The sequence below is a fragment of the Hyaena hyaena genome, unplaced genomic scaffold (assembly GCF_003009895.1).
Source record: "Hyaena hyaena isolate Hyena2069 unplaced genomic scaffold, ASM300989v1 scaffold_601, whole genome shotgun sequence".
Taxonomy (NCBI): domain Eukaryota; kingdom Metazoa; phylum Chordata; class Mammalia; order Carnivora; family Hyaenidae; genus Hyaena; species Hyaena hyaena.
The window spans coordinates 661,410-674,677 of record NW_024081232.1 but is presented as its reverse complement, the minus strand read 5'-3'; the positions used below and the strand labels follow the sequence as shown (position 1 = coordinate 674,677).

At 35.0% G+C, this 13,268-nt stretch overlaps 1 protein-coding gene across 9 annotated transcripts in view; it reads right to left on the bottom strand.

The window, feature by feature from the left end:
- ZZZ3 (zinc finger ZZ-type containing 3) overlaps positions 1-13,268 on the bottom strand; it is a 97,080-nt gene that overhangs the window by 9,500 nt on the left and 74,312 nt on the right. For 7 of the 9 annotated variants that reach the window (XR_005532629.1, XM_039257040.1, XM_039257038.1 and 4 more), the window contains 7 exons: positions 11,681-11,819; positions 7,199-7,346; positions 6,999-7,114; positions 5,991-6,062; positions 4,814-4,915; positions 4,064-4,159; positions 1,026-1,178 (listed from right to left, as the gene is read on the bottom strand). Coding sequence is in view for 8 of the 9 variants with exons in the window: in XM_039257040.1 (XP_039112971.1) it covers positions 1,026-1,178; positions 4,064-4,159; positions 4,814-4,915; positions 5,991-6,062; positions 6,999-7,114; positions 7,199-7,346; positions 11,681-11,819 (826 nt within the window). In the remaining variant the exon portion in view is untranslated. The remainder of the gene's footprint in view (positions 1-1,025; positions 1,179-4,063; positions 4,160-4,813; positions 4,916-5,990; positions 6,063-6,998; positions 7,115-7,198; positions 7,347-11,680; positions 11,820-13,268) is intronic. The other 2 variants (XM_039257043.1, XM_039257045.1) reach the window with 1 other exon arrangement.

Below are 13,268 nucleotides of genomic sequence, written 5' to 3'. Positions count from 1 at the left end.
TAAACCCAATCATTTTAAAAATAAGAAAACAAGGGGAAGAATCAAGCAGTTATACTGCCTCTTCCATATGTACCTTAGGGGAATCAAATAGTTGATGGAGAGGGTTACTTTCTAGAATATTCTATCAAATAGGTAAAGAAGAAATGAAAGAATATCACTTTTTGTAACATCTAATGAATCCAGGCAATGATCAATTCCTACTATGTCAAAAAAAAAAAAAAAAAAAGAGAGAGAGAGAGAGAGAGAGAGAGAAGACCACCAGACTGATTAAAGTATTCACGAAGTAGTCTTACCCACCATAACAAACAAATTTGAATCTGGTCAATTATCTAGATCCACTACTGACTTACAGAAAATTCAGGGAGCAGTAAAACAGAATACGTGACCCCAGGGAGAAGCAAACAAAATGTACATGGTGGTAAATTCTAATAACCCAGTTTTTTCAGCAAAAAAATTCTATGAAGAGGAAAAAGGGGGTGGGGATGGAAGAAAGGAGGAAATCTATTGCAATTTATGATTGCAGAAGTGTGAACTGAGTGTATATTTGATTGTATAAGGAATTACCTTTTTATAAACATGATAATAATACTCTGTAATGTCTAGGATTTGCTCCAAAATAATCCAGGATGGAGCTGAGGTGGGTAAGAAGTATAAATGAAAACAAGATTACAAGCTGATAACTACTGAAGCTGGGTAATAGGTACATGTGGGTTCATTACAGTACTCTATTTTTGTATATGTTTTAGAAATTCCTTTTATTAATGTTCTATATATATTATATACAATTCATTATAATACTCTATTTTGAATGTTTAAAATTTTTCTTTTATATTATATATTAACAATATAACAACATATCATTTTCTTAAAAGCCCATAAACTTGACTTGTTAATTAAAAGAAACCGACATACTCTGAAGGGCAGGAATAATTTAAAAATTCTGGTACTCTTCATTCTGTGACCTTATCTGTATAATACATAGATGTATATATAGGTATATATATTTATATAAATAGATAACTTACTGATGCCTCTTCAATAGCAGTGTTCATGTGGCTATGAAAACAGGATCGGTCATCATCTTCATCCATATACACTGGCGGTTCATGGGAAGTCATGAAAGTGGAAGGTTTAAAGAGATGCTTATTAAGGGGGTGCTGTCGTCTGCTTGTTGAAGACTAAGTGAGAAAACAAATTTTTGATTTGGACATTGGAAAATCATTAAAAGAATCAAAGATCCTAAAATATAACTATTACTTCCTCCAAGTCTATCTATTAAAAGGATTTTGGCTCTACCTTTCAGCATATGCTTATATGGCTGTTTTTTTCTATATATTATCTGGATTTTTAAAGCAGTACTAGATTTACAAAAAAAATGCAGGGGGGAAATATCCCAAAAACATGGCTCACATGCTATCTAGCTTATATCTGTATCCACAGTATTGACCATACTCTTGACATTCAAATGCTTAACTCCTGTTAAAGTCATTGTATAGAAGACCAGGGAGGATGAAGTAGGCTAAGCCAGATAGAACACGATCAAATAAAAAGAATTTTCCACAACGTGATGAATGTCTAAAAATACTATCTAACACTGATTCACTGCTTACTGTATGTCAGCGTCATTCAACCCTCACAATGTTACTATGAAGTAGTTATTATCACCTCTAATTTAAAGACGGAGGTTAAGGTTCTTGTTCAGGGTGTTTACAGCTAGACAGCGGTAGCACCAAGATTACAAACTAGGCCTGTATGGGTCCAAAGCCCTCACTCTCAAACCACTAGGCAGACTGCCTCCCTTCATAGACAGTACAGCCACAGAGAAAAATCTCAACTACAGGAACCATCATTTCAGCTGTTTTAAGATTCAAACTCCAACCATGGCAAGGAATCATTGTGTCTATGGCTGGGCTAGAACTCTACGATCAACAGTCCAAATATTAACTTAAAATTTAGTGCATTCAAAGGAGAGAATACATTCAGGTTTCTTTAGTATTCCTTTTTTTATCATTACTAGTCTTAGCTGTGAAAATCTAAGTTACCCAACACATCTAAAGTTAATTTAGAAATTAACCATAAAAATTAGAGCTATTAAACTGAAAACCAGTTATGAAGGTTTCAACATTCCAAAGGTATAGGGTGAACTCTACATATTTAATGTAATGCTATTCTGGGGGTAGGGGTGGATAGGGAGGTAATCCAAAATATTTACATCAACTGACAAGTTAAAATGAGCTTCCAAAGGTTGGTATCAAGACTAAAAACAAAACTTGTAAAATATGGAGCTGTACAGATAATATTCTTAATGTAAAATTACATAAAACAGCTTCAATAAGGAGGCTAACAGCATTAGATATACTCTTAGCTTCTTATGTGAAGGAAGACAGTGCTAGTGGAGGGGAAACATCAGGATGATTTACTAAGGAAATGAAAACAGCCAATTATGTGCTTTATATGTTGCAATTAAAGCAAAAACCATCAACAATTTGATACAATGGCTTACGTAGGAGAGGGATGACAGCTTTTTCACTGTAGAGAAGAGAATAGTGGGAAAAGGGCTGGGATGAGAATCAGAGGAAAAGTGGTTCTCAGATTCACTAGCTATTATGACTAGACAAGCGATTCAATTTATCTTAAGGCCTAGGTTTCTGTTTATTTTTACAATTTTATTTTTAAGTAATCTCTACACCCAAAATGGGTCTCAAACTCACAACCCTGAGATCTAGAGTCACATGCTCTACCAACTGAGTCCGAAAGGCACCCAAGGCCTAGTTTTCTCATCTATAAAAAGGCTGTAGAACAGCACCTGGCCCTGAGCTTCCAGTAAGAAGAATAAAAGCTAGCTATTCACTGCTAGGAATTTACCCAAGGGATACCAAAATGCTGATGCATAGGGGCACATGGACCCCAATGTTCATAGCAGCACTCTCCACAATAGCTAAAACATGGAAAGAGCCTAAGTGTCCATCAACAGATGAATGGATCAAGAAGATGTGGTTTATCTATACCATGGAATACTACATGGCAATGAGAAAGAATGAAATCTGGCCATGTGTAGCAACATGGATGGACCTTGAGGGTGTTATGCTGAGCGAAATAAGTCAGGCAGAGAAGGACAAATATCATATGTTTGGACGTATAGGAGGATTAGGAGGAACTTGACGGAGGAACAAGGGGGAGAAGAAGGGTGGAAATGGTGGGGGAAAGGGAGAGAGGCAAAGCATGAGAGACTCTTGAATGCTGACAAAAACTGAGGACTGATGGATGTGGGGGTGAGGAGGGATGGGCATGGAGGAGGACACTTGTGGGGATGAGCACTGAGTGTTATGTGAAAACTAATTTGACAATAAACTATTTGTAAAAAAAAAAAAAAAGCTAGCTATTAATGTTATTATTGTTAAAGTCTAAGTGATAATACTACTCACACTTCTAGAACTGTAGTGAGGACTGAATAATATATTTTAATAAATACCTCTATTTTTGGATTTATATAGCATAGATAAAAAACAAATTGATTATTAAAGAGTTAAAATTTCTAAAAAAATTTTTTTTTTATTTTTTAAAATTTATTTTTGAGAGAGAGACAGAGTGCGAGCAAAGGAGGGGCAGAGAGAGAGGGAGGCAGAGAATTCGAAGCAGGATCCAGGCTCTGAGCTGTCAGCACAGAGGCTGATGCAGGGCTCAAACTCACGAACTGTGGGATCATGACCTGAGCTAAAGTCAGACACTTAACTGACTGAGCCACCCAGGTGTCCCAAAATTTCTAAAATTTTTATCATCACAAAGGCCTTTCTGATATACCTTCAATCTAAATCTTCCAAGTAGCACCCATTCACATAAACTAACCTACTCCTAAGAAAATAATGAACATAAAGATCATTCAATTTCACTGAGTACCAATAATGGAAACCTATCCTGTGTCTAGCCCCAATATAACAAAATGCTCAGAGTAAGTCAGATTTTAAAAATAAAACAATTTTGTTCTGATAAATGTATATGCCTTTACACAGCAATTCTTTGATAAATTTAATCAAAAATCTAAAGTTTACTTTCTCTTTTTTACCTTTTTGGAGTACATATATAAGTTTGGTGTTCTGCCTGGGACTGGAATGCCAGCTTTAGTTAGTTTTATGAAATATTTCTGCACTCGGCTGGCAACCTAAGAAAATATGACAAGCCATTTAACACAAATACAAGACATACAATACCTGAATAGTTTTTAAAAATTAAAATATACCTGTGTTATCTTAATGAGTACCAACAATTTAAAATTTATCATAAATCTAGATACAATTTTAAACTGCCACCAAACACATTTATATTTTAAAATCTAGACCAAAAAATCATTAAAATACAGGAAATTTGTTGGACTCCAAAGCTAAACAAAGATTTTCAACCTGTGAACGCTGCATTAAAAACACATCTATTAATATCAATGGTAATGCAAAGAAGAAAACTGCTAGATTTTTTTTTTGAAAGACAACCAGAGAATAGTTCCTAAGTATGTCACAAACCTATTAGCACAGCCTAACCAAGAAGCACACAACTTGGTGCACTCACTAAACATTCAAAAGACACTAAATACATTATATTCTTATTTTTTAGTAATGATATGAAGCAGAAGTATCTCAAGTTGTTTCTAAAATCAACAGAAAATACAAAATGCTAAAAACAAAATGTAACAAAAAAAATCACATTCTATAGCGTTGTACAGCTTAAAAATGATGTGGCAGATTTGCTGATGTCAGTTAAATCCTTCATTTAAAAAACTATAAAAAACATGCCAGCAATATGCGGCCATGTCCTCAATTACCTGTTTTGCTGTCCTGTTGCCCAGTTCATCTGCTATCTTCTGCCAGCGTCGAGATTCTACTTCTTCAGGAGGGTATTTCAGGAGCAGCTGTTCAAGCTTTTTCTAACACAAACCCGAGACCAAGTTTAAAACTTAATACTGAGTTTCATAAATAAATACATTTACATAAATGAATAAATACATTCACACTTCCTTTTAAACTGTAATACTCCCTCCACGACTTTGGGGGTTAGTTAGGTCACTAGAAATCCTCAATGCAGGAAAATTCCTAGTAAGGAATTTAAGACTTCAAAGGAGAAAACAAGATTAAACCTATGGAAGAGCTTATAAAGATTCTCTAAACAAAAAAAAAAAAAAAAAAAGATTCTCTAGTCACTTAAGTAAAAACACAGCACCAAAAATATTTTTAAGTAATTAATAACATTTATGCATTTTAATGATTTCCACTGATCTTTCTTGTTAGACTATGTTTAGGCTTGCCTTATATAGATTTAACAAAAATATCTAAATTCATTTAGATTTAGACAGAAACTTAAACTTTTCCCTCCTTTGTGTGGTCTTCCATTCAAATAGTTGATTTTTAAATTCTGAGCTATCCCCTAAATTGTCACACCATTCAAAGATGCAGAATAAACTGGATGCTTGAAATAAAGGTTTCCTAACGTTCTTTGTAGACTGCTAACTTTATTACAGCTGAGGGGTTAATCCTCATATGAGAGAGAGATGTGTCTCAAACCTTACCCATGAACAAACCTAGCCTCCTAGCCTCCTAGCCGTATGCCAAAATGTAACAGAATACTCTGGTGTGGCTTTGTTAGCTCCCCTTCATAACAAAAACAAGAATTCACTTTGAGGCACGGTTTTACTTGGCCCCAGGTTTTTCTCTCTCCCAAAGCTGCATTACAGACACTTTATTCCACTCATTTCACTATCTTTTTCAATCTCCTTCCTACAACCCAGATTCCTGCTTTAAAAATCATCCCCAAATAGGAATTCGTACATTCTCAAAATCCAAAATTCTTGAAGTGTGCCCCTCCCCCCCAAAAAATACACACACAGAATGAAGTTTAATATTTTCAATTCTTGGTTAAGAGGGATCATATACAAACTTTACTCATAATACTGATTCTAATCTGAACCTTTTTTAAAACCTATACAATTTAGAAATATCTATTACCTGTTCTTCAACAGTCCACAGTTGATTAAATGTCTCAGGTTTGGTATCATCACAAAGGCGTCCTCTTATCATCTGCATGTAAAACAAGGCTTGTCAAAAGTAACAAACACTGCCATTTGATATAGCCCAAATAATACAGATATTGTGGAACTTTTTTATTAATTTTAAAATATTGTAGTAAATTGTTATTTAATGTATAAGTTTTTATTATTTACAAAATGTGTTTACATTCCTTTATTTCCTTTGGTTTTATACACCTAGCAATCCTGTGATATAGATGACACCAACTTCATTTTGAAGAAAAGGAAATGTGGGGTGCCTGGGTGGCTTAGTCGGTTAAGCTTCAGACTTTCACTTAGGTCATGATCTCACGGTTTGTGGGTTCGAGCCCTGCGTCGGGCTCTGTGCTGACTGCCAGCTCAGAGCCTGGAGCCTGTTCAGAGTCGGTGACTCCCTCTCTCTGACCCTCACCTGCTCAAGCTGTCTCTCTCTCTCTCATAGAAATCAATAAAACATTTTAAAAAAATAAAGAAATAAAAAAATAAAGAAAAGGAAATGTTACATTTCCATTCTGAACCCACATGTCAATCAAGGTTCATCTAACTAACTACTAGTGGCAAGGCCAGGACTCAAATCCTGGTTAAATTACACTTATACACAAAGACCTCTTATTTTTAGAATAAACAGTACATGTCACACAGTGTACTATGCATGTTACATGTACTATTTACTTATTCCTCACACAACTCTACAACATAGGTAATATTAATCCCTTTTTATATAAAAGGAAACTGCAGCTTGGAGGCTTCAATATAAATGACATTTGATGCTCCACAGCTGGTAAGCAATCCAACTGAGATTCCAACCCAGGTTTCTCTTACTTCCAAGTTCATGTTTCCACTATCTTCAGTGAAAGACTGCTTAAAATTTAAAAATAGAAATCAGTAAATGTTAAAATATTTTATTTACAACTCAAATTCTCCTATTCCAATACTTTATACTGTTTACCTGAGGACGACTGTTTGAGCCTTCTGGACCATCACTCAAAGGCAACATAGAATATGAAAGGGACTCTCCATCTTTCTTAGGATCTAAAGGACTTTTTGGTCTAGCAGGTAAACCTACTGAAAAGAAGACCATGTACAGCATTATTAAAGCAAGACTGTCAGATATTTCTCTATTTAACTTCTTAACATGTAATTTCTTACCTTTATCAAAAACTAGTTTAACTCTCCTAGTATGTCTTTTACGATTTTTAAATTCTCTTTCAAAGTTACCAAGGCTATTGGTATATTGGTCCCATACAATCTCAGGCAATTGAACGACTCTCTGTGGATATGGAAGCCCTATATCAGCCTGGAGGAAAAAATATAGTGACAGTTTAAATTTAACTCAAAAAATTATTTACTACAGCCAAACTTTCAGAGGACTCCAAATCTAAATTACCATCAACTGAGCACTTCTATTCACTGTTTGAATCCAACAGCCAATAAAGTTAAAGATAATACAGTCTAAACATTAAATAGTAAAAATGATAGCTGGTAGAGGCAGAATGAATTTAATGACAGAAGCACTATTTTTAGATATAGCTCTAAAGCTGAACTATATACTGTACTTTATCACCAACACACTTTAAACATAATAACAAAGCCAAGCAAGGATCTTTAAGAACAGCATATGAAACGTTTTGATTGCAATAGATGAAACTTGACACATGGAATTTATTTTAAATGTATTTGCGTGTTCATGACTTATTAATAATGAATTATTTTCACAATATTTAACTCTCATCATATACACAAAAAATTATGACACCTTGAGAATCACAGCTACACCTTTAATCTACTTGGAATTCAGTTAAACAACCACTTTTAGAGAAATCATTAGTTATCATAATTATTAAAAACAGATTATAATCAGTATCTTTGTTTTTTTTGTTTTTTTTTACAAATAGTTTATTGTCACGTTGGTTTCCATATAACACCCAGTGCTCATTCCCACAAGTGCCCTCCTCCATGCACATCTCCCCCCTCCCCCAAACCCATCAGTCCTCAGTTTGTTCTCCGTATTCAAGAGCCTTTCATGGTTTGCCTCTCTCCCTTTCCCCCACTATTTCCCCTCTTCTTCTCCCCCTTGGTCCTCCGTTAAGTTCCTCCTAATCCTCCTATGCGTGCAATCATATGGTATTTGTCTTTCTCTGCCTGACTTATTTTGCTCACCACAACACCCTCAAGGTCCACCCATGTTGCTACACATGGCCAGATTTCATTTTTTCTCATTGCCATGTAGTATTCCATCATATAGATAAACCACATCTTCTTGATCCATTCATCTGTTGATGAACACTTAGGCTCTTTCCATGTTTTGCCTATTGTTGAGAGTGCTGCTATGAACATTGGGGTACATGTGCTCCTATGCATCAGCACACCTGTATCCCTTGGGTAAATTCCTAGCAGTGCTGTTGCTGGGTCATAGGGGAGTTCTATTGTTAACTTTCTGAGGAACCTCCACACTGTTTTCTAGAGGGGCTGCACCAGTTTACATTCCCACCAACAGTGTAGGAGGGTGCCCATTTCTCCACATCCTCACCAGCATCTAGCGTTCTCTGATTTGCTCATTTTAGCCACTCTGACTGGCGTGAGGTGGTATCTCAGTGTGGTTTTGATTTGTATTTCTCTTATAATCAGTATCTTTGGATAAGGATTTTGGTTACATATATGTATGTTTTTTGTCAGAACTCATAGAATGGTACTATTAGAATTTATGAATTTCACTATATGGAAACTTCACCTTAGAAATATTTTAAAAAATAATGTTAGTTAATAATATGCATTCTGAAGTGTTTTGGTGTGAGGTGTTTATGGCTACAACTTTAAAATGCATTCTTGATAGAAGATGGAATGATGAAGGACTGATACACACATGATATAGCAAGTATAGTAAAACATTAACTGTAGAACCTAGGGGTGAATATGTGTATGTTAACTATACAACACTTCCAATTTTCCTGTGTACTTGACATATTCCATAGTACAATGCTGAGGAAAAAAATCAGGTTCTAAACTATGAAACTGGCAAGCAAAGTCCAGTTTAACTGTTTGACACAGAATTCTTAATTTTGACTACATTACCTTAATTATACTACATTATCACTATCACCATAATAGTACATATTAGTCTAAGGGTCAACCTAAAAAATTAGAGTGTCTTTTAAAATAATGACAGTAACATCAAAGGAAGCTAACAAGTCATAAATGTTCCCTGCATTCTATATACCAATATGTGCCACAAGTTCCTTAATTTCAATTAGGAGTGTTTAAATGTCCACTAAAACAAACAGACCACATGTCAACAACTTAACTTACAGTACAGTAAACCTAAAGAAATAGGGAAATTAGTTAGGGATAGATGGTCCCCAACTTATGATGGTTCAACTTAGGATTTTTAGACTTTACAATGGTATAAAAGTGACATATACAATAGAAACTGTGCTTCAAATTCTGATCTTTTCCCAGGGTGGCGATATGTAGTACACACCCTCTCGTGCTGCTGGGCAGTAGCAGTGAGCCGCAGCTCCCAGCCAGCCACAGGATCACGAGGGTAAACCAATCAATACATTGACAACCATTCTGTTCCCCTACAACCATCCTCTATTCAACTATCAGTATAGTACTCAATAAATTACATGAGACATTAAACACTTTACTTTAGTATAAAACAGGCTTTGTGTGAAATGATTTGGTCCAACCGCAAGTTAATTTAAGTGTTCTGAGCACCTTAAAGGTAGGGTAGGCTAAATTACGATGTTCAGCAGAATAGGTGCATTAAGTGCATTTCGACTTACAATATTTTCAACTTAAGATGGGTTTATCAAGACATCACCCCATCTAAGTTGAGGAAGATTTGTATTCATGGATAAACACACACACGCAAAACAGAAAAATTAAACTTCTAAATTAAATCCAGCAGAAAAACTTCTTTCCAAGAAACATTAAGTCTTTCATGATTGCTCAAGTGTCTGGATTTAATGTAATTCTGTACACTTTGATAAAAAATTGTTAAGATGGTCAATATCCCACCTCTGCTTCTCAGATAAAGTGAAAAGAAATTCAGTTCTAAACTACATCTGGAAATGGAGAACCAACAAATAACCAACTGCCTATAAATCTAGTAAATAAGTTTAACTGCATCTTTTTGCCCACCAGAGAACATGAATAAAAGATCAAGTTTAATAAATCTTCACCATCTGTTTTAACTGAATCAATTTTTTAAGTAACCACTGTAAGTGCTCTTTTTGCACCAGCAAATGTTTAATAACAGCAATCAGAATCAATAAACACCTAAGTGGATTCACTGTAAGATGGTAAATAGGATCCTAAAAAGTTTAGAAGTTTAGGCAAATCAACATATAGATTCTATATCCATGATGATATTCAATGTTGTGAAGCATGGAGAGAAAGTAATGATTGCCAAGGAAATAATTTAAGTAGAGAAATCCAAAAAATAAATAAAACTAAGTGAAATGAAGTCCCCAGGGTTGTTCTCTCAAAACCTGGTAGACCACTTCTGTGACTCATTAAAAACTGGTTAACTAGGGGCGCCTGGGCGGCTTAGTCGGTTGAGCGTCCGACTTTCGCTTAGGTCATGATCTCGCGGTTCGTGGGTTCGAGCCCCGCGTCGGGCTCTGTGCTGACTGCCAGCTCAGAGCCTGGAGCCTGTTTCAGTCTGTGACTCCCTCTCTCTCTGACCCTCCCCTGCTCACGCTGTCTCTCTCTCTCTCTCTCTCTCCTAGAAATAAAAAAATAAAAAAATAAATAAAAATAAATAAAATAAAAATTTTAAAAAATTAAAAAATAAAAAAAAATAAAAACTGGTTAACAACTATGTCACAGTGGTCATACTCTATAGACTTTTTGTTTTTTTAAGATAAGAAGATTCTTTTTCATAGTTTTTTTTAGGTTTAATGTCACACAATGCTGATTAATATTGTGTATTAATCTCAAATGTATTGAACAGTCAGTGGGTCCCTACTTCACGTCACACATTATGGTAATAAATGCACATCTAGATTATCTCCCTATTTACCTAGAGGAAAGTGATAAAACCTTATATCACTTTCAAATGGTTAACTGTTAAATATGAAAGTTGTTTTAAGGAAAAAAGAAAATTAAAAGGAATTTTTACACTAAAGGACATTATAAAATTATGTAAAATTTACATCTTAACCTCATGCCCTTGGCAACCATACCCCTAAAGACATTTAAAATAGTTTTTTATCATGAATATTTTCTATCATATTACAAGGAAAGTTACAAAAGCAACTTAAATTTAAAGCAACTAATAAATCCTAAAGTATTTTTTCTTTTCACTTTATTAATCCTGAAGTTGTGAAACAAGGAAAACACTCCAAGATGGATATGGTAACAGGAAAAGATCCTAAAAAATGGCTAGGGAATAGAACAAGTTCCTAATATAAATATTCAACTAAAGCTCCTAGCTATTTCCACTGGGGTATATTTTGTGTGTTTGGGGGACTTGCAGGGGAGCAGCATCTTGCCTTCAGGAGTATGGTTAGGTGTAGAAGGTAAACAATGAAACACTTAAAAGATAAAAGCCCATATTAAAAGAATAAATCAAGTTATCGCCAAATATATTCTCAATAACAGTACTCAAAAGCGCTCAACATATACCTTCTTCTGGAGTTTCTCCACAAATCCAATGGGATTTTTTAGTGCTTCTTTCTGGTGTTTGCCTAAACTTTCAAGGTCCTGGACTGCTTGAGAACGCTGAGCCTCGAGTACAGCAATCGTCTGCAACAGTCTCTGATAACTACAGAGACAAAGAAAAATACCTCACTAAAATTTTCTAGTAACAACAATAAATTAAAAACTGAGTTCAAGCCATGATCTACTATTAAGCCACACAGTCTTTTTAAAGTTACCTGAAAAGTGTTTAGTAAAACATATTACTGGGAATAAATGAGGTCTTCCTGAGTTACGAAGTACCTAGTCAGAAAATATCAGTTAGAGAAAGCAAAGCCTTATTCCCCCATCTTAAGTTTTTAATTCTTGAACTTGAACAAGTAAAGAAATCAAGAAGGTCTCTTGACTTTCCAACAAAGTCATTAAGAAACTGCTAAATAAAATATAAAATAAAATCATAAGGTTTTAGCACTAGGAGGAAATCAGCAAATTCAGCCCCTCTGCTGTACTCTGTTGGGAGTAAAAAATTCAAGGTACATTTTCTTGCCCAGAGTTACTGTCCAATAATTAAGACATGATCTTAGGTGTCATGGTTCGCATTTACTCTTTCTAATGTACCTCCATACAGGAGGTTTACTTTCCAGGCAATTCTTAAGTACTGAACATTTTTAAAGAAGGAAGGCCTTAAAGGTATTTACTCCCTATCTACAGAGGTCTCTTCAGCACAACATATAGTTTTACCCACAGAAATCTACTATCTGTCATTATCCTGAAATCTCACAATAGTATGTGGATACTAGTTAATTCTATTCATCTGTCTCTCTCTAATTGTCCTGCCTGACTAATGTCAATTTTCACATGTTGATACACATACATATAGAAATATATTACCACCAAAATCCTGAATGTTAGAATACATTGTGAAAAAACAATCAAGGACAAATCATTCCAAGTTTGCTTCACAATCAGTGGATAAGTCCTTAATGTGTAAGTAAAACACAATTTTCTTTATGGCATCAAATAAACTTCACTCCATTTCTCACTAGACTGTGAACTCCGTAATGGCAAACACATCTGAGAAGTTGACTGTTTTATCCACAGTCAACACACTTCCCAGCATATAGATGATCAGTGAATATTTTCTGAATGAACAAATGAATAGAAAGATGTTCTGTGCAATCAAAAAGTATCTTTTAATTCCAGATGTCAGCAAACTAGCAGAAATTTCAAAGGTAACAACAATGCAATTTTGAGGTTCACGGCCATGATAGAATTCCAACATGACATTTTCCACCAGGAAATTTAAGTGCCCTGCCTAAAACATACCTTATTCTTGTTCTTATTCTTTTGAAATGTTCATAATAATTAAGGTGAAAACTGCTAACACTGAAGGGTAAACTCCTCTGAAGCTGAAGATACTTCATTGAAAAGTCAGAACTGAGTTAGAAAGCAAGGACCACAGTAAGGCACTCCTGGATAAGTTACAGATGTTGAGTCTAAACTCAGTTTCACAAAGCCCTCATTTGCTTTGAGGTGTATGTAGCATACAAACCTGGCCTATGCAGGCTGTTTCCAC